The sequence below is a fragment of the Coccinella septempunctata genome, chromosome 3 (genome assembly GCF_907165205.1).
Source record: "Coccinella septempunctata chromosome 3, icCocSept1.1, whole genome shotgun sequence".
Lineage (NCBI taxonomy): Eukaryota > Metazoa > Arthropoda > Insecta > Coleoptera > Coccinellidae > Coccinella > Coccinella septempunctata.
The window spans coordinates 22,056,188-22,079,280 of NC_058191.1; the positions used below are offsets into that span (position 1 = coordinate 22,056,188).

A 23,093-nucleotide genomic window follows, 5' to 3' on the forward strand; every position below is an offset into this window, starting at 1 on the left:
GATGTAATCTTTATTGGACTCGGTAGAACGATCAATATAATTTAATGTTTGAAGATGATTTCATGTAAATGTTGGCCGCGGCTCCGCTTTAGATAGCCCATGCGCAAGGTCCAATTTTGGCACACTCTCTCCAACATATCGGCGGGTATTTCACGAATAAATGCTTCAATATTGGCTTCAAATGCACCAATCGTTGCTGGCTTATCCGTGTAGACATGAGCCGTAACATGGCCCCACAAAAAATAGTCCAAAGGCGTTAGATCACACGATCTAGGCGGCCAATTGACGGGCCCCAAACGTGAGATAAACTGTTCACCGAAGGCGGCTCTCAATTTGGTCATTGTTTCGCGTGCCGTGTAGCATGTGGCACCGTCTTGTTGAAACCACATGTCAGGCATGTCCAATTCTTCCATTTTGGGCAAAAAAAAATCGTCAATCATCACACGGTAGCGCTCCCATTCACAGTAACGTTCCGCCCATCGTCGCCTTTGAAGAAGTACGGCCCGATGATGCCACTGGCCCATAATCCACACCAAACAGTGACTTTTTCAGGATGCATTGGTAGCTCTTGCAATGCTTCTGGCTGGTCTTCACTCCAGATGCGGCAATTTTGCTTGTTGACGTATCCATTCAACCAGAAATGTTGTGTTGTGTCGCTGAACACAATTCTTCGATAAAAAAGTGGATCTTCCTCCAACTTTGCCAGCGCCCATTCACCAAATGTTAGACGTTGTGGGAAGTCGTGTGGCTTCAATTCTTGGACAAGCTGTATCTTATAAGGTTTTACACCCAAATCCTTTCGCAAAATTTTCCACGTCGTTGAGTAACAGAGGCCCAATTGCTGCGAACGGCGACGAATCGACATTTCACGGTCATCAGTAACACTGGCGGATACAGCCGCAATATTTTCTTCCTCGCTCCTCACTCTACGTCCTCACTCTACGTATGCGTATTGTTGGTTTAATGTCCAATAGTGTAAACTGCGTTCGAAATTTAGTCACAAGCTTCCGAATAGCTCCCTCAGTAGGCCGACCAAACTGCCCATAAATTGGAAGTGCGCGATGCACTCTCTTAACCGAGCATGAATTTTGATAGTAAAATTCAATAATTTGCAAGCGTTGTTCGTTCGTAAGTCGATTCATGATTAAATTATAGATCAAACTGAACAAGTTTTACATTGACACAAGACACGATTCACGCGTGATCTGTCAAAAACAATGTTGCCAAAAAGATACCAGCAAAAAAATCACAGTTTATATGCTTCTTCAGAACTGATGTTTCTATTTCTCTCAAATTTGTATTAGGTACTTTGTTTCCACATTTCCTGCCTTTCTTTCATGGAAATAGATTTGTAGAATTGTTCGGCATCATCATAATTTATGTTTATATGTATATAGATGTGGTTCTTCGATGCTTGCTGTCTTTGCCGCTCTGTCAACAATTTCATTTCCTTTCACTCCACAATCTGCTGGAGTCCATATGAATCTTATGGTTTGTTCAATTTCTTCATCCATGCAATCGTTGCTTCTACCTGGTTGGTCAAAGAATCCGAGACAAAGGGGTTTTGAGTAATCTTTAGAGAACTAAAAGAATCGGTACATATAGGGTATGATCCTCATATTCACAATATCTTATATATATATTAATTAATAGCATACATCTCTGCCTCAAAAATACTGTTTGCTGGATGGAGAGCCCACGTGTGAGTTGTCTCTCTAGCAAATATTGCACTTGCAACTTTACCTTCCATTTTGGAAGCATCCGTGAATATAATACAGGAAGTACTCTGATAGTTCATTGAGATGTTTAAAAATTTTATCTTTAGGAGTTCTGAATTAGTTTCCCCTTTGTTATATTCGGTACATTCTAAGTGTATTTCAGGAGTGCTATATTGCCATGGTTCGAACTCATAGCAGTTGAGTGGTGTGTCGTGGCAGATTTTTGCTCCGACATAAGAGGAAATTTCTTCACTAATACTTTCATAATAAGACCTGACAACCGAAATATTTTGGAAAAAAACCGTTATATTATAGGTGGGCTTTACCGATTGATATCAATCTTTTGTTTTCAGAATTGATATATTTTATAATTCTTTCCGTTCAACCGTACTCTTTCTGACTCGAAAAGGGTCTTTCAACTTGTTCCGTTTTTCCTTCCCTTCAATTATTTCTGTCTCTTTCCGAGCCGAATGATTGACCGAACAATTTGTTCCAATGGAGAGATGAGTTACCCATAGTGGGGAGAGTTTTCCGGGGAGAGGGGTACTTCTTCGATGCCCGGCGCTGAAGGCAAGACCGAATTAGTTGAGATCGAGGTGCCGAGAAAATTGTGTAAGAAATTTACCGTACAGTACAGTTGTAATTACGACAAGTTTGAGAGTGTAAGGCAAGTCACTTGTAGCATTTTATTTTTTCCGTAGTGCATACCTTAGGTGATATTTCAACTATTTTCTGCTTTCTTTAGTCCGTTTAACTAGCTGAAAATACCGACCTACCGATTGAACTTGATCAAGTCATTTTAGTCTGTGTAGATTGACGACTTCCGCGACCGTTGGACCGCTGTTGGGTCCCAGGAGGACTTGGGGCCTATACCGTATTTTGTTATGGACCAGTACCAGCTACCGTACCGATTTCCGCCGACAGAGGGAGTGATTCGCCAGGCTTTCAAAATTTAACCGTATATACCGTTTATTTCAACCGTATTTAACTAGCCGTATTTCATCAACCGCCCCATGCCGACCAGTGCGCCAGTTGACATCCACATTTATTTTTACCTGCATATAATTTAGGCGAAATAAGGAACTGATCATTTACTGTGTTGCCAGTATTGCCAGTGAGAGTTTGTTCTTAAATCAGTTACATCTAGGTTTTTGTTTGAAGATGTGAATTCTTTTTAACGATTAAAAACCGTTGGAAAGCAGAGACGTAGAAGACGCTACCACTCTAGTCTTCATTGATACCCTTCTCCACTGATAATTTCAAGCCCACCCCGGCTCTCTTTTTTTGGAGATTCTGTGACACTGTGATTCTGTGTTTACTGATTGCCCCACTGGCGCCCGAGAAAAGGCAAGGAGCGGCCAGTGTGCGATAGTGTCTATCTAAGATGTCTAAAACACTGGTGTGTGCACTTGTCACTTTTTGCAAGCATCAACATTTCAGAAAATCGGGGATATGGGATCAGTTTCGTGGCGGCGCCACCATGTCATTTGCTTCGTTCTATCCTTGTTCTATCAAAGGAAGTCCAATGATACTCTCTCGTTTTATTTTGTTTTGCGTTGATATCGAATATCGATCAACGAGTGAAAAAAATGGCCCATTTTGTCAGCTGTTGGTTTATTTGTGATTTACAGTTCAATTTTCGTTGTGAAAACAAATCTGTCAATATTTCAACACTATCGAATAAGGGTTTGAATGAGGATTTACTGTTCTTCTTCAAGATAATTTCCTTTTGACAACTTGAATTCGTGAGGGGGGTAATTCAATATGATTTTAATAAAACACAGTTAATTGGTCAAATATCCAATATATTCAGTTGACGCAAAGGAAATTTTCAATATATCTACTCATGAAGAATATTTGAAGTAACAGACTCGAATAGATTTATGTATTTCTGATTCTCAACACATGGTCACAATTCACATTACGTATTTCCAATACAGTTTCTTTGAAATATTGCTGAAGTTTCCATAAAACTTAGCTATATCGGTCCCGAATGTTCGTTCATCTGATTTGGTTCTGCTTCAAATTCCAACAACACCGAATTCTTAGCTGTAGCTCTTGATTGTCCATATGGAAAACTGATCTTACTGAACGACATGTTGAATAAATGAATGTTCTACACCCCTTTCTCGAAACTTCACACACCAATAATCGCTTATAAATACAACATATTGGTACGTCGTAGGAAATTATCATAGATAAATATCAATATCAAATGACAATGCTCTGTCAAATTCTAAACAGCGCTACCTACAGTGGAAAAAGCGAAACTGATCCCATATCCCCACGAAATTAAAAACAAAATCGAATCAGTGAATACACCAGAGTTTTAGACATCTTATGTCTATCACAGTGGAAAGATCCGAGGTAGCGGAAATTTTGTGGTTATCATAGTAAGCTGAGACATCATTGAGTTTTTCCTTGTTTTTTCTAGGTGTCTAAGTTGACAAAATATAACATTAACGTTCAGTTTCATAATCAAATTTAAAGTCACTTTAAGCTTAAAGCTTCCTTTAGTGTCATTTTTAATAGGGTTAAAGGAAGCTTTAAAATTAGAGCCATTTTAAGTTTGATTATGAAACCGGCCGTATGTAATGTCAACTTTTTTCCTCCTGCTGTTAAAATTGGATTATATTGTGGTGTTCGAAGTTTAAAAAAATGCACACCTATTGTTTACCATGCTTTCTTGCATTTTTAAAAATAGTAACTATTGCTTGCTGTAAACACTTTTTAGTTCCTTGAACATTATTGTACGAGTGAAAAATAGCAAGGTCTTCAACAAACATACTCTTTCCAACATTATTATCCACACCATCTAGAAGTCTATTTATCGTTATAATGAATAGTGTACCACTAGTGGATTCCTGAAGTATTCCTTTTTCCGAAGTGTATAAGTCTGATGTTTGATCCAATATGTTCACTCTAAACTTTCTGGCAGTTTACCTCTAATTCCCTAGTCCAATAAGGTTTTCACGATGCTTTATCTCCATGTTAGGTCAAAAACTTTTTTTAAATGGAAAAATACAGCCGTTAAGTGTTGTTTGTTCGACAACTACCTAGGATATCGTTTTCTAACATGATCTAGTTATCTGTTGTCGACCTATTTCTTCGAAATCCCATCTGTTATTCATTGACAGGTTTCTTTTTTTTTTCAGGTACCAAACCAACCGATCATTTTTTCGATAATTTTACTCATGCAGTATGTCAAGGATATTGTCTTTCTACAAATCGTAAGTCATTGTTGGAACGTTTGGGTACGGGGATTATGAGAGCTTCTTTCCAAGAATCTGAGTAAGTATATTCGTTCCATATTCTGTTGAAAATGTCTAATAATTTTTGAGATTTTTCCAGCTGTTTTATGAATTCATAGGGAAGGTCGTCTGGTCCTGGTACAGTTTTTCTACATTGATCGAGGGCATTTTCGAGCTCTTATATGGTGATGTCATCATTATAAGATGCTTCGTTGTATTCAAATAATTTGCACATACCTACAACAAGTTAGTGAGATAGGCCGATAATTTCTTGGGTCTGTTCGTGAACTGCTCTTTTGGTTCGGTATTATTATACCTTCCCTCAGTTCTCTCCATTCATCAACGAAGCATAGTGTTCTAACCACATTGAGCTCAATATTTTCAACAGCATCTCTCATCCTGATTGCGGGAGATGTTTGAGGAAGATATGAGGGATTTGGTCGGGTCCAGGAGTTGTGTTTTGGTGGTTTCGATTGCGTACTGGAGTTCTTCCATGGTAATGGGAAGATAAATGGGTTTTGAGTTGTTTTCGTTCACTTCTATGGGCTGGTTGCAGAAATTTGGTATCGTAATTCGAGTCAGATAATTGATGTTGGAACTGATCAGCTAATAGTTCTGCTTCTTGTCTTTTTTCTGTTATAATGTTGTTCTTATGTTTTAATACCTTTCATTCCAACTAGAGTTTATTTCCCTTGATGAGGTATGTGAAGCTGGCACCCCCAAATGCGAATTTTGAAACAACAATTTCAGAGTCGTTTGTCCATCGTAGGTCCATGTTTGTCCACCCTTTTTTTTTCATTTGTCCAGGCACCGTTTTAGAGATATCGGAAAAGAACTTTTTCTGGTTCATTTTCTGAGCAGCACCCCCAAATCGCAATAACTTATTTTGGATGGAACAGATCGTTTGTCCAACGTAAGTTTACGTTTGTCCACCAAATTTTTTCATTTTTCCACCCACAGAACCATAGAAATCAATCTTTGAAAATTTTGGAAAGTGTGAAGTTGGCACCCCCAAATGAAAACTTTTGAACCGAAATTTCAAGATCGTTTGTCAATCGTAGGTCCATATTTGCCCACCTTTCATTTTTATTTTTCCAGGCACCGTTTGAGAGATATGGAAAAAATGTTGTTTCGGTGCATTTTCTGACCAGCACCTCCAAATTGCAGAGACGTATTTTTTATGGTATAGATCGTTTGTCCAACCTAAGTCCACTTTTGTACACCCAATTTTTTCAGTTGTCCATAGACAGAACAGCAGAAATCCATCTATGCCAATTTTGGAAAGTGTGAAGTTGGAACTCCCAAATGAAAATTTTCAAACCAAAATTTCAGGATCGTTTGTCCATCGGAGGTCCATGTTTGTCCACCTTTTTTTTCATTTGTCCAGGCACCATTTGAGAGGTATGGAAAAATAAGTTTTTTCGGTGCATTTTCTGAGCAGGTCACCCAAATTGCGGAAACGATGGTGAGTATCGTTTGTCTAACGTTAGTCCACTTTTGTCTACCCATTTTTTTTATTTGTCCACTCACAGAACCATATTCTTAAAGAGCAACTCGGAACTCTTCGAGTAATAAACCTGAGAATTTCATCCATCCCGGCGCAACCGTTCCGTCTTGACGAATTTTTAACTGAACCCAGCTTTTTCAGGATTTTTCGAAGGTCAGCTTTCGAGTCCTTTATCTCTCAATAAAAGATAAATAAACCATAGATGGAAATGTGATACAAATTTTGAAGGAGCAACTCTACTAGGGTTACATGTTTTATCCTCTAAAAGCTCTCTTCGCCACATAATATGATCAACTTGTCGAAAAGAGAATATAATGAATTTTTTTTCAATATTGTTATTGTTATAAGCTTATGGACCAATGAAAATTTTGATTGGATAAATGTGAATCCGCTATGGACCAACGATTCATTCGGTGAAAAATATTCTTTAGCATTTTAGGAATAGTAAACGAAGAATTTTGATTAATCAATTTTTCATCCCAAATTGCGAATGTAGTCTGGATGGAAATGAAAATAAATTCCTGATGTACAAAAATGAACTATCGAAAAGTAAACGAACCAGAATATTTGGTTCAAAATTTTGAGTTAGTTATGCAACTTAATAACAACCAAAATATTTTTACGATAGATTTCTATGGTTCTGTGGGTGGAAAAATAAAAAAATTGGGTGGACAAAAGTGGACAAACGTTGGACAAACGATATTTACCATCGTTTTCGCAATTTGGGTGACCTGCACAGAAAATGCATCGAAAAAACTCATTTTTCCATATCTCTCAAACGGTGCCTGGACAAATGAAACAAATTTTCATTTGGAGTGCCAACTTCACACTTTCCAAAATTTGCATAGATGGATTTCTATGGTTCTGTCGATGGACAAATGAAAAAATTTGGTGGACAAACGTTGGACAAACGATCTGTACCGTCCAAAATAAGTTTTTGCGGTTTGGGCGTGCTGGTCAGAAAATGCACTGATACAACTGCTTTTTCCATATCTCTCAAACGGTGCCTGGACAAATGAAAAAAAAAAGGTGGACAAACATGGACCTACGATGGACAAACGATCCTGAATTTTTTTTTTATAAATTTTCATTTGGGGGTGCTAACTTCACAGTTTCCAAAATTTTCAAAGATTGATTTCTATGGTTCTGTAGGTGGACAAACGAAAAAATTTTGTGGACAAACGTGGATTTACGTTGGACAAATGATCTGTACCATCCAAAATAAGGTTTTGAGATTTGGGGGTGCAGCTTAGAAAATGAACCGAAACGAGTTCTTTTCCGGTATCTCTAAAACGGTGCCTGGACAAATGAAAAAAAAGGGTGGACAAACATGGACCTACGATGGACAAACGACTCTGAAATATTTGTTTCAAAATTCGCATTTGGGGGTGCCAGCTTCACATAGCTCCCTTGATGGCATTGATTTTTCCTCAGACTTCTTTGATGTTGGAGTTAATACTTAGTTGTGAGATAAAGTCTTGCCAAGTCTTTTCCTTAGCATCCTTCAGGATGTTTCTCGTTAATGCTCTTTGCTTTTTGAATTCAACAAGATTTTTTGGGAAATTTCATTTCTTCAGTTTTAAAAGGCTTGTTTGGTTCGTTTTATGTGCTCCCCACATTCTTGATTCTACCAGGGCGTGAATTTGCACGTTCTAGAAATCTTTCTTATTCCTACGAAAAGCTCAGCTGCTTCTATAAAAAGTTTTCAATTGAAGTGTTTATGTTCTCTTTCAGTGAGAAAGTGGTCATTTTTTCATTCACATAGTTTGCGAATAAACACCAATCATCAGCTTCATTTATTTTCCAACTTTCTGTGATGTCGATGTTTGCCACACATGTTTGGTAACCAATCTTCATTGGAAAGTGGTCGCTATCATACCGGCTATCCAAGGGTTCCCACTCCAAGGAAGGGCTGCTTGTGGCATCTGATAGTGTCAGATCTATACAGGAAAAAGTTACATTGCTTTCGGTGAAGTGTGTTGGTTGTCCTGTATTGTGTGTAATGAAATCGGTATTTGCTAAAATATTTTCCAATATTTTACCCTTTTTGTGTGTGTTTCGGAGCCCCATATTGAGTCGTTTTACTCGTTTTCCATGTCCTTGTAGGCAGAGAATGTCAGGTTCGTGCTCATGGAGAATTTGCTGTTACGTAAGAGGCGGAGAAAGAAGCCCTGACAGTTTATAATAATAATTCTTCTAGATAAGTTGCATGTCTAGCTCATCCTGAAGATTCTTGAAGCTAGTTCTCAGATTACTGTATAGTTCGGTTTCATATTCTTCTAGTTGTATCTGTCATCTAAGGGTATTCAATATTTTCTTAAGACAACTTGAGACAAAATTGTTTTGGATCTTTCAGGATGAGTGATTCTATACCTTCTAGTATCATGGTTTTCTGTTGTGTTGTGTTCCTTTTATACTTCTTATTTTCAAGATAAATACCTGGAGCATCACAGTGCCCCGCCGTCAAGTGCCGCGAAAATATTTAATGTGGAGGCGATAATTCGAAGAATTATCGTTCCATTAATGCGTGCATGAATCATCGAAGGAATTCCCAGAGAGGCTGAGACATATAGGTATACACAAATTGTAAGCTAGTTTCGGGGTTATTGCCCCTCATCAGTACAGTGAAGTGTAATACATCTCAATCTCTTCAAGAGAGGCCCGCCATGGGGGATATTTTTCAATCCTCATCATGACACGCCACCTGTCCAACCAAGACTGAATCAAGCCTCACTTACTCTGAAGACTCCTACATCCATCCATGACTCCCAATAACACCACGTGACCTGCAGTCGACGAAAGAACAACTTTTTGCCCATAGACTGCAGGAGGATATATAGGAAATTGTCATTAAATACTTCCGTGGTGCCCGCGGTACTTGAAGGCGGGTATTTGTCTTGATACCCTGACCTATGGAGGGTAGAGACCGGAGGGTACGGAGATACCCTCCATACCCTGACCTGACCCAATGAAGTCTGCGTGCGACCCCTATACCCTGCTGCAGCCTATCGGCGAAAAGTTGTACTTTCGTTCGAATTATTTGAAACAATGGTTCATAATAGTTTTGTATAATATGATATGATATATAAAAAAAAAATTATTTTAGATAAATAGAAGACGGTACTCCTTCATTTCGAAAAGTTATCAAATTATTTCTCATAAACTGCCCCCTTCCACCCCACTGACGGCATGACAAACTAAATACCTTTATAAGGTTGATATCATTCGATTCATTTTTCCTTTTCATTTAGGAAAACTACAAGGTTGATGTAATTCGATTCATTTTTCCTTTATAAAACACTAGCTGACCCGGCAAACCTAGTTTTGCCATTTAAATTATTTCTAGGGTAGATAATAATAACTCATCGTGATTGCTCGATTGGTCGTAAGAAAAAGGAATGCCTTTTTTTCTGTTCTGTACAATTTTTTTTTGGGAATATTTTGTTATATAAACCTTGCCCTAACAATAATAAACACAACAAAAAAAGAATTGTCCAATTTGGTGCGATCGTTTGAACGATAAAGCATTTTGAAGTAAACCATAGATCCTCTTTTATTAATATACAGTCCCTGGCCATATTATTAGACGCATTGATTCGATGCAAAATCTCGATATTGAATTATTAAATTGAACGTATATGTTACATATACTTCATCTGTAAATGATTTTCACATATAATATATCATATTCAATAAAAAATATTGATTTATTGATGATTAAACATGAAATTCTAATATTTTGCTGAGCCACCCTGTGTAGCTATGAGTGCTTCATACTATCAATGCAGGATTGTTCGGTTTGCTGCATTAGAAGATAATGATTTCATATGTGGATTATCGAAATAACGTCCGAACCTGCAGAATGCAAGAAGTCCACTGGAAGACATAGTACTGATTCATACTTAAGTACTAATACTACAACATCAAAAATAAATGCCAAATAGAACAATTTAATGAGAGTCGTAGATGAAACTAACATTCTGTGGAAATGAAATTCAAATATTTTGCTTTTTCCTCGAGCAATACCAGTAAATATAAAAAAAATCCTCAGTGCGTCTAATAAACTGGCCAGGGACTGTATATGTCACGGGCAATGTAAATAATTGGGCATTGTTCATAATGCCCGGGCAATTTAAAAAGTGCCCAAATGGATATGACAAAATGATAAATTATGTTCCAAATATTACATTGCCCGGTCATTATGTATAATGCTGAAAGTCGAGTGGGCAATTTAAAAATCATTTTTATTCATATTTCATATAAAAAAAAAACAAATTTTTACATACCTAACTGACAAAGTAACAAATTTCACATGCTGACAAACAAACCGATGGCGATGAAATAAGTACAAACAAAACTTAAGTCCAAATAAAAATAATGTATTAGATATGTACGTACTTATAAATTTATATTTACACAAAATGTCAATATGTAGCAATACCTACATAGAGGGTGTATTTATTAGAGCATCTTCCACTTTGGTGGCATTTGGAGTTACATAGCTTTTTTTTACGACACTTGCACTTATCGGATTTACAGCTACCTTTACAGCCACATCGACTATAGCTTTGGCCCTCTTTCTTGGATGACAATCTTGCACATTCTCATAGTGAAATCTCTGTCTGTAGAATATCTTCGCCATATATAAACTTCTCATTACAAATTGTAAATTGGTTCCGGGCATAAAGTTGATTTAGAATTCCGTGTTTCGTGCCGTAGTTCCTCCTCATCATGATGACTTAGACCTGGTAGCTTCGCTAACACATGTGGTTTATTTTGCAGTAGACCTTCTTCTACAGACTGTAAATTGATCTGATCTTCTACTAAAACTTCTGAGTCCTCTTCACAATTTATATTATGCAGAACGTCTGTGGTTAAAAAACTTTTTAGACCAACTTTTAACTTTGTCCCAAACATGGCCTCGTACGGAGTTACAGTTGATGCCATTAAGATGAGCCACGGGCCTCTTAAGCCTTAAGAGGGCTGTGGATGAGCTCTGTTCTTCATTAGCTGACACTTAATCAAAGTGCCCAAAGAAATAATAGCGGTATTTATAATGACCGGGCAATGTGAGAAATTATCGTAAAGTAATTCGAATTTATCAAATTGCCCAATTTTAATGGTCATTATTCATAATAACCAAGCATTATGAATACTGACCTAAATAATTACATTGCCCGTAACATATATATTCTGAAAGCACAAGGCGGTACACATTCATTTAGAGAAGTTATCGAATTATTTCTCATAAACTGCCCTCTTTCAACTCCCTGAAGGGCTGACAAACTATAAGGAGGATGTCGTTCAATTCATTCAGAAGGCGATACTACCTCATTCAAAAAAGTTATCGAATTATTTCTCATAAACTACCACCTCTCCCACCGAGCTGATGTCCTGACGAACCTTAAAATTGATGTCATTCGATTCAATTTTCCTTCATGAAACAACATCCTAGAAGCAGAATGCGGTACTCGTTCATTTAGAAAAGTTATCGAATTATTTCTCATAAACTATCCCCTCCCATCCTTCTGATGACCTGTCAAAGAAAAAGAGAAGGGTTATTTCTAGAGTATCATTTTCTTATGATCAAATTGCACGAATTAAACAATATTTTTCGCATAATTTCCTTGCTAATCCTGAGAATATATCGAACCATTTTTTTTTCGTGCAGTGTATGTGTGAATGTGGCCAACTTCACGCCAGTACCTCTTGAATTTTTGCCGTATGTTTACCTAATACCCTGTATATTTTCCAGATTTTCGCGAATTTTTTCCTTCGAATTCTGCTTATATTACAACACAAGCGTTAATTTGAAAAATCCATACCATGGAAAACGAAGTTCTAGCACAGTTTTTGGTGAGATTGGAAACAATTTTCGTCCAATAACTTGAAAATCATTTGGAAACAGAATTAATATTTAATCTTGGTCTACTTGAATTTTCAGAAAATGTTATGATCCCGTTTTTTTCAAAATGAAATTATTTCGAACTTATGACATCTCATTATAGTTGAGGAGCCGACGATGCTGAATCGGGATTTACTCGAGCGTCGTTGAGACCTAGTGGATTTTGAAGATTAGATGGTAGAAAGAAAAAAAGGTTCTATGATGTATGCACTTTCAGCGGTGCTGAAAGCGTCTGCAGGGTCTCAAAGATGTAAAAAAAAATCGTCAGGTGTACATACTCGATCGTGTCAGATTAAGATACTGTATATGCCCTACGTGTCTCTAATAATGCATTCATGCTTATCTGACAGTTTGCGCGTTGGTAAAAAAAAAATTCCAGCGTGTCAGATTTTTGGAGTATATGTTAATTGGACCGAAAGGAAGCTACTTTTCAAGGGACTGACAATTTGAACGTGACGCAAGGACACAGCGGTCCTTTGAAAATGTAAAAAAACCGTTACTTGTACATACTCGAGCGTGTCAGATTTTCATACAGATGGTTAATCTCGGTGTTGTAAACGTGTTGACCCATTAATCTGACACTAATCACGGGGGGTTTTCTTAGTCTGACACTTTGAAGATAATAAAAATTTCTTTTATGCGAATATTTCCCTGCCTGTACCTCTAATCGTTTTTGTATTAATTATGAAAATATAAGATAATAAAATTCTACACAACTTTTGTCTGAAGCAATTTTACATACTCTTAACATCTTAACCGTTCTCGAGTTAGAGGGCGATAAGGGCGAGAAGCTTAGCCACACATGCGAAAGGGCAAGGTCAATGTAGAATCCGAATCTAATCTATATTCATCCAATTGTCAAAATGACAAGGTATTTCTATGATGACAATTTCGAAATTAGTCACGCAAATTTTAGTGTTTTCTGTGACTGAACCTTAGAATGTAATATTTTCAAACGAGTGAATTTTCGCTTCAGCATGTATCGCTAAACACCTCGCATTAATCGCCATATATCTCAAAAACGTTTGAACGTAGAAAAAATTGCTTCGGACAAAGTTGGTAGAAAATGTTATGTTCTACAACTTTTATAATGAATGCGAAAAAGAATTGAAGCCCAGGGAATGAGATAATTCAAAAAAACTGATTTTGTGACCTTTATGGACAATTTTTATTGTTTCGGCTTGCTAAAACTGTCAGATTATATTTTCTCCATTATTCTTGAATCTTAAACTTCAGAATAAGAAAAAACACCAACGCGCTCGAGAATGTACAAGTGACGTTTTTTTTTTGCAACTTAGGCGCCCTCCCACACATTTTCGACAAGCTTAAATTGTCAGATTAAGAGAATATATACTTTTCGAACATGTAAATAACCACATTATATCTTATTCTGACACGCTGGAGTACGTACAATGATCGTTTTTTTTTTTACTATTCTGACAGGCTGTCCCAAACAATTCCTCCTATATATAGAGGTCTAATTTTTGGTAGAGGTACTCTACAGAGTCCAAGATATGTCCCTTATATTAATCTGACACGCTCGAGTAATTCCCGAATTTCCCTCTTCGGCTCCCCAACTATTATGATTATTTGCCAGAACGCTCTTCGACAGCAAAAATTCCTGACGATTTTTTTCTGGTTCCTTTTCCGATCGATATATACGTAATCGAATAACATGCGCCGACATTGCTCAACTTTTCGTTTGTTGTGTTGTGTTCATAACCTTGACGAAATGACGACTGGATTGAATACGGAGTTAATAGCCAAAATCCCGACTTATAAGTCGAGATCTCGAGATCCTGACTTACAAGTCGGGATTGAAATTGAAGTAACTCCTTGGTCCTTCTACGCCTTCCTAAGAATGAATCAGAAGACTCAGGAAATGATCATACACTCTAGCTGAAAAAATAATTAGAAGCGGATGAAGGACATTTTAGTTTTTTTAATTTTCTATTTTGTACAATTTCACATAAGTAAGGACAATTTCACAAACCTTTTCCATAGATTCGGCAACATCCAAAGATCTATACCCATTCTCATCCAATACATCTGGTGCCACCTGTTCTCCACGCGTAGAACTAGCGTCGCCGACACTATCGCGCACGTTTCCAGAGTCATTGACGTTTTCCGTCGTTTGCGAAACTGACATACCGTCCGATAACGCGTTACACGAAGTTATCCCAGGGTCAACTTCAAACAATTTATTCGAGCCCAGGAACTTTAAATCACTGAATGGATCGTCGTATCCGGATCTGGAACTGCCGGAAGCCTGAATTTGCCTGGAGATTACTTGTGAGGGATTCGATATGCCTCTAGGCTCCACGCCACTGATAAACCAGGGAGCGTTGTCCGACGACGTCAATGTGTCACTTTCTTCCTTTCCCGACCAGAAGAACGTGGAGAAACTGTAAAAAAGAATGTCGAATGACTAAGAGTTTAATGAATTTGAGGTATTTCCTCAAAAACTTCCGTTCACAACGTATCGTAGGGTTCTTAACTGTCAGGCTTTTTATATCAGTCGATGATTTTGTATACAGCGCCATCTATTAAGGCACTTTGAATCAAATGAAAATTTTTATAAATCAGCATTTTCGAATCATTATCCCTTATTAATTTGAACTTTTTAGAGTAGGTATGCGTTATTTTATTACGAAGGCGCAGGAGGTCACGAATTTATTTTTTCCTCAATCTCGACATATCGGAATCTCGAGTTCCCGACATTCAGAGTGTCTCAGGATTAATTGGAATAAATTAAGATATAGTTTCAGAACCTCAAAATAATACGAAAAGTTTCTATGGGGGCATGTCCGGAAAAGATTCATTAAGGAGATATGTTGCTTCAAAGATGACTACTTACTTGATTGTGTATATTATTTCAAATTCTTCGAATAGAGATGCAATTCCTTTTCGCACGTATCCTTCATAGCATCCATCCATATTTCCAAATAAAATCGTCTTTTCAAAGCTATGTGAAGCTGGCTCCCCCAAATGCGAATTTTTAAACAAAAATTTGGGTCGTTTGTCCATCGTACGTCTATGTTGGTCCACCCAATTTTTTCATTTGTTCAGCCACAGAACCATAGAAATCAATCATTGAAAATTTTGGAAAGTGCGAAGCTTTCGCAATTTGGATGAGCTGCTCAGAAAATGCACCGAAACAACTTCATTTCCCATATCTCTCAAAAGGTGCCTGGACGAATAAAAAAAAGGTGGACAAAAATGGACCTACGATGTACAAACGATTTTGAAATTTTGGTTCAAAAGTTTCAATTTGGGGGTGCCAACTTCACATTCTCCAAAATTTTCAAAGAGTGATTTCTATGATTCTGTGGGAGCACAAATGAAAAAATTGGTTGGACAAAAGTTGACTTACGTTGGACAAACGATCTGTACCATTAAAAATACAAATACAAATGAAAAACAAATGGTGGACAAACATGAACCTACGATGGACAAACGACCCTGAAATTTTTGTTTCAAAATTCGCAATTGGGAGTGCCTGCTTCACATAGCTTTTTTTCAATGCATATTTTTCTATGATAATATTCGAAGCTTGAATGAAAAGTTAAGTTGCAAAATAAAAAATGTCTATAGATTTCACTCCATATGGAGGATGAGTAAAAAATTCTAGGTGGATCTGTATTTGAAAAATAGAACTGCAAAATTTCATTTGTTTATTTCTGTTCCAATTTGAAAAAATTCAATAAATCCCAGAGACAACCTGTTGGTTATTGTTGTGTCTGTACTTGTCTCTGATAAATCCATAATCACGACGTCATTTTTGAAGCAACATAACTACCAACGGAGTGTTTTCGGGCATGACTCCATTAGATACTTTTCGTCTTATTTAAAGGTTCTGAATCGAATCTGAAACATCTAGTCTAGATCCCGCGAGAACTAATGCTCATTATGACGTGCGTTTTTTCCAGTGAGCTCTAAGGCCCGGTTGTTCAATTCGTGATTAAAGTTAATCCTGGATTAATTTTGACATTTCCGTTCAAATCTGTCACGTTAATCCAGGATTAACTTGAATCTCGGCTTAAACCAGAATTGAACAACCGAGCCTAAAAGAGTTCACTGCTTTTCTCAGTCTCTTCTTATTCGCAAAAATTCACGACTCATGCGTACATCGCCAGGTTCTAGGCCTACACTTTTGTGTATACTTATTAGAGAAACGCTCAAATTCTATATGTTTATAGTTCTATGCTTAAATCGATCAGAATCTTCGAAAAATACCGTTTTTGTCCTAGATATTTATAAAAGGGCGAATCGCGAGCTACGGATTAAAGACGAATCGCGAGGGCCGTAGGTCCGAGCTTCGAACAAAAGGCGAATCAGCCTGTTAAGGTGAATTTACCTAAAAAGTAGATCTATGGGCTTATAATAACGTTGATAAGAATGATCACTGCATCGCATCAAATTTTTCGGGATGCGAGATCGGTGGGAGAAGGGTCGGGAAAATCGGGAATGGCGAGTGCCAAAGGTAGTGCGGGATATAGAAATCCAGAGGAAGAGTCAAGTTCTCCGTAGAGGACGAGACCGTTTTTTTACTCCGTCCAAAAGTGCTCGAAAATTGCGAGATAAAATCGAGAATTTCGTGATTTTCGAATAAAGTCCCCCTCTAAAACTTGACAGATCCGCGGCACTACAAGAGCCGCGACGGGTGTCAAACTAAGCCCGAAAAACCGCCATCCAGGATTGGCATATTTTTTTCCCGGAGGCCTATATTTAATCTGTTGAAAATATCTTCATCTGTCTCGTGATAATGGGGAAATCTCATTGAAGTTTTCATAATTTAGATCCTTTAAGCAAACCTTCGAATACGACTTTCTTGTGAAGGCGTCAGTTTTCACCATTCGTGAAGTGAAATGAACGTCTGTTAAATGTTTAGGAACGTATATATCTTATCTTTAGCATGGTAAAGTTTTTGTACATTTCATATTAGTTACGAACTATAGGATGGGAATGAACTAACTTGGATATATAACCTCAAAATGAAAGGATTTGCCCAAAAATCAAACCTGTTTCACCCAAAGAGGACTCTTTCCACTTAGTAGTCGATATACTTACATATTATGAATTTCGATAACAGTGTAGAAGGCAAAATTCATAGTTTTGGTTCTCATATAGTCAGTTTTACGATCGTGTAAATAGCCAAGAGGTTCCGATTTGAAAAATATTACTCTGTTTTATCAATGATTCAGAACATAGTCGGAATTTTTTTTCATAAATACCTACTAACACTTCGTGACATCTACTAATCTGAAATTGATTTTAATTACATAACTCATTTGAATCAAGTTTCGGCAAACAATCTTCAAAATTGAGGAAAACCAACTATCGATTGAGAAAAAAGGATTTAGGTATTTGACGAAAATCTTAAAATCCCCTTCAAAAATGACAATGACTGCATTAACTTTTTATTTAACTGTCATCAACATGTAGCTGCAATCTACATTTGAATTAATATTTGCCAGCAATTCGTTCAAAAGAGAGGGCCTATGAAAGAACCCTGAGGAGCCCCCGCTTCATCTTTTTTAGGAGGAGACAGCTGTCCACCACTTTCTATATACTGTAGATACTCAGTCTTACAAAGATAAAGCCAGCAACATAAATGGAATTCCTCCTATTCCATAATGTTCCAATTTTCTCAACAGCTTGTACTGCTTGACATTATCATTCAAGGTCTTCCACAATATCCACTAAAGTAGTACTTTATATTTATACATTAATCGACTTACCTGAAGAAAGATTAAAAGAAATTTTCCGAGATTGTCAGTAGATATAATTATTATATTGTGCTTTCTATGAAACCTTCTCCATCAGCATGTTTTTTGAGAGTTGACGGAAAACGGGGCCCTCTCTTCGCCGTCCCATGGTACACCATGAAACAATTCCGTACGAGTCTCGAAAAATAACCTCACATCAGGGAGCTAGATTTAGGTAGTATCTAACGAAACCTAATTCTAATCTGGGAGGGTGGGTAATAATTATATCTACAGACTAGCTCGAAAAATTACAATTAATCTTCCTCTTAGTAAGTAGCATTTCTATTTCAGTTCCTTATAGTTGGGGAGCCGACGATGCTGAATCGGGATTTACTCGAGCGTCGTGGAGACCTAGTGGATTTTGAAGATAAGATGGTAGAAAGAAAGAGAGGTTCTATGATGTATGCACTTTCAGCGGTGAGGAAAGCGTCTGTAGGTTTTCAAAGATGTAAAAAAAATTTTGAGGTAAGATCAAGATACTGCATTTGCCCTTCGTGTTTCTGGTAATGAATTCATGATAATCTGACAGTTTGCATGATGGGGCTGGCCGTTCGGAAGAGTAGAAAATGGTGAAAAGAGATGTTTTTCGAGCGGGTTAGATTTTTAGAGGATATGATATATGATATATTATACCCTGTAATGAATCCCAGTTTTCTGAGGAAAATTGGAGTTCATTTTAGTGCATTCCTTTCGTTTTCATATTTCCGCCTTTGAAAATATTTAATTCTCAAATATTTAGTAAATTCATTCCGATGGGCAGAGTAAATGTAAAAAACCGTTTATCTGTGTTTAACGTTGTTTTTCTTGCATGCCGTTGAAGATTTCGACGTTTTTCTGATGTTGATATGCGATAAACCGGAGCTGACGACGTTTTTCATTCTTGTCGCATTCTGGAATTTTCAGATTTTTAACGTGTGGGGGGATTAGCCTATAAAAGCAGATTTTTCCCCCGCGACGGTCTCTTTTACTTCAGTACTTCTACTTTTGACTTTTGATTCTGTTACTTCAGTCGCTTTTACTGCTCTTTTACTTCAGTTAGTTTATGCTCCGTACTTTCTGCGATTCGACGTTTAAAAATAATTTTGTGTTGCTGGCATCAATGATATTAAGAATTAATTTTTAGTTTTTTTACTTTGATTTTCGCGAGTGCCTGAAGCAAAGGAGGTAGGTCCCCGTCTCTACCGTTCAGTTTCTTTGTTAGACCTACACCGGTTACTTCTTTGACTTTGACACTGCTGTACTGTATCGCTTTCTGTTATATTTTATCGTTCTTTACCCTGTTTCGCGAGTCTGACCTTTCCCTTCGCTATCAGTCATGGCGCGTAAGCCCTTGGGGTACTGAAGGGAAAGTCCCGTCAACCCCCCTGTCCGCGTTCCGCGTCATAAGTGTTGAATCCGAAATCTCTTCATTTCTATCAGTCATGGAGCGTTATAGCCCTTGGGGTAGAGAATAAGAGATACCGCTCGTCGTCAGTGAAATCCCGTAGTTGCGCTAAAAATAAACATTTTCTTCGGTATCAGTCATGGAGCGTTATAGCCCTTGGGGTAGCGAATAAAAGTCTCGAATAGACCCGCCCTGGTTGTGTTTCATTTCTGGAGAAATACAATTACCTCCCGATACCGTATAGCAAGTCATTACACTTCGCGAGGTCATCCTTAGTATTCATTTCGTCAGTTTTGGTTGGCGCATTTTATTGAATAACCTTTGATTTTTCACTGTACCCGGAATAAACTTTATAAAGTGCTCGTGACCGGATAGAATTTCTCGAATGTATGTTTGCCGATAGATTCACTCATATTTCATACCTACACATATCTCCGTTGTACATATAATCAGTTTCCGAAGGTGTGAGTAAACTAGTACATAATTTGATTTTGACTACTTCGTTATCGCAACCACCCTAGATAACAGCGAACTTTGTCTCCGACTAGTAGCTACTCTGGTAGGTTTGCTATTCTTCCTAGTGAAAAGATTATTTTGATGTAACATTTTTCAGTTTTGGTTGGAAAATTCTCTCTGAGCGGGAAAATTCGAAAAAAAAATCGAAAATAGAGCTCCGCTGAAACAAGAATAAGTTCGAGGTTTTTGGATGGAAAATTTTCATTTTTGGGATTTTTCAAGATGTAAGATTGATGTATCCACTTTAAAAATCGAAATCGCGATTCATGATACAGGGGGTGAAAAAATCGCTTTCAAAGTTAGGGATGACAAAATCGTGAAAAATCAATTTTTTCAAATTAGAACCCCATTTTTTTATGGCAGATATTGAATCTACGTTAAAAAATAATGTGAGTGTATGCATCACAACCTTGCCCTAAAATGGATATTTTCTGAGTTATTCACAAAAAACTGTTGTTCGTCTTGAATTTTCAGCTATTTCTTTTCCCTTCACGCCAAAAAGATGAAATTTTCAGGAACTGTTATTTGAACCATGCTGTAGATTTTTCAATATGTCAGAATATCTATCTCCTAAGGGAGAACATTCTTTAAATAATGCAAACATGTGTAGTGTTCTATCTTACCAGTTAAAGTCCCATCATAAATGTGAACATCGAGAATTGCATTATTTTTGATGGCGCAAAAAACATTGAAACTCCAGGTCTCTTGAAAGTTCCATTGTCTGAAGTGGTGGTTGTTCTCTTCATCCCAATAATGACTGTTATGCCTATTGAAAGAACCATTCTTTGTGAATTTAGATTCATCTGTCCAAATTATACAGTCCAAAAAGTTTTCATTCTTTTGAAATCGAATCATCATAGCTTCGCAAAACTCTGTTCTCCTGACGAAATCAGTTTCCTTCAAATGCTGTACCCTATTGAATTTATATGGGTGCATTTTATGTTTTTTTAATATTCTCCAAACGCTCGATTGAGATAATCCCAGATCAATCTCGGCATCTTTGAGAGAATTTTGAGGATTCACACGAAAATATGCAAGAACTGTAATTTCGTTGTTCTCATCTTCTACTACACTTTTTTCTCTGTGTATAGTTTTCTTAACGAAAGATCCGACATTTCTCAAGTTTGTCATGGTTCTGTTAATGGTATCTCTCGTTGGTCTGGGTTGGTCAGGAAACCTCTCAATGAACAGTCGAATCGTTCTATCTACAACTTTATTACATTCTCCATGAAGTAGAATGAGATTTAAATAATCTTCATTGGTAAAATTAGTCATAGTGATCGATGTTATAACTTAATACGAATTATCACCAAATTAATAGTAAACACAAAATGCTACTGAATAAAGAGGAATTTGGCAGATGTAATTAATGATATCTATCATTAAAAAAAAAGAATGTAAAACATTGTAAGTTTTTGCATATGGTTCATAAGGAATTATTCATTTATCACTGGAGAGAAAACCGATGGCCGATTAGTTGAAATAAAGAGGTTTCCGATACAAATTCGAATCAAAATTCGCCATCTATTTAGGAACAACCTGTAACTTTTTTCTCTTGCATATTAGGGTAGTAAAATCTAAAACATGGTTTAAGTAACAGTTCCTGAAAATTTCATCTTTTTGGCGTGAAGGGAAAAGAAATAGCTGAAAATTCAAGACGAACAACAGTTTTTTGTGAATAACTCAGAAAATATCCATTTTAGGGCAAGGGTGTGATGCATACACTCACATTATTTTTTAACGTAGATTCAATATCTGCCATAAAAAATGGGGTTCTAATTTGAAAAAATTGATCTTTCACGATTTTGTCATCCCTAACTTTGAAAGCGATTTTTTCACCCCCTGTATCATGAATCGCGATTTCGATTTTTAAAGTGGATACATCAATCTTACATCTCGAATAATCCCAAAAATGAAAATTTTCCATCCAAAAACCTCGAAGTTATTCTTGTTTCAGCGGAGCTCTATTTTCGATTTTTTTTCGAATTTTCCCGCTCAGAGAGAATTTTCCAACCAAAACTGAAAAATGTTACATCAAAATAACTTGAAATTTTCTAAGGAATCTATTTCTGCAATAAAAAAATGGTGTTCTAATTTGAAAAACTGAAGTTGACGTCATTTCCGGAAAAACCGGATGTGCTCATGCCTTGAAAATATTTTAGATTTCATCAGCATCGTGGAATACTTATAAGTGCTGAATTTCATGAAAATACGTTCAGTAGTTTCCCGTATAAATATGGGTGAGGTTCCTCGTGAAAGACCCTGTATACAGATCTAATTTTTGGTAGAGGTACACTTCAGGGTCCAAGGTGTCGTCCCTTATATTAATCTGACATGCTCGAGTTAATCCCGAATGTCCCTCTTGGGCTCCCCAACTATTATATTTTAGAGAAACCCAATATTAACATTCAAAAAAAAATTACTTCCCAGAATACATTTCAATCAATATTCATACTACATATAATAACATAAATGTCCATATTCCTCATACTGGAGAGGAAATGGGGAGATGAAAAAGTGTGGTAGTATAAATAAGTCCAATCAATCCTAATAAAATTTTCTGTCATCGGTTATTCTACGTCAACAATCCGAAAATTGTTTTTGCCGTTGCGGAACTTGCAGTGCGATACCAACGTCATGGGCTTTTGGCGCGAAATCGGACACAATGGGCGATCAACTGAATTATGCGATTGTGTCCAATTCCATATACGTACATTAGTTTAAGAAATGAGGCCAATGATACCAGACCGCAAGGTTGGGAATGGGCAGATCGCGTCTGCAGGGTCAAGTCAACATCCCAACGTTGTGCTCCACAGACTCGGATTACTTCACATATCAATCGGTTAACGGAAATATGAAAAAAACAGAACTGCAAGTATGCTGATTCATAAGTCTTGCATAAGCATAACCCATTTATGTAAATACCTATTAATTTTTCAGTGATGCCAACGAGAGTTTCTTCTCGTCTCATTCGATACAAGACGGGACATTTCTCGGTTTCGCTTCGAGTCTCATCTCGAATATAGCACAAGGGTCTCGTAGTA

At 37.1% G+C, this 23,093-nt stretch overlaps 1 protein-coding gene across 4 annotated transcripts in view; it reads right to left on the reverse strand.

Annotated features, from left to right (window-relative positions):
* LOC123310129 (inositol-trisphosphate 3-kinase B) overlaps positions 1-23,093 on the reverse strand; it is a 219,010-nt gene that overhangs the window by 172,806 nt on the left and 23,111 nt on the right. For all 4 annotated transcript variants that reach the window (XM_044893524.1, XM_044893523.1, XM_044893522.1 and 1 more), the window contains exon 2: positions 14,375-14,786. In XM_044893524.1, coding sequence (XP_044749459.1) covers positions 14,375-14,530 — 156 coding nt within the window. In that variant the 5' untranslated portion in view covers positions 14,531-14,786. The remainder of the gene's footprint in view (positions 1-14,374; positions 14,787-23,093) is intronic.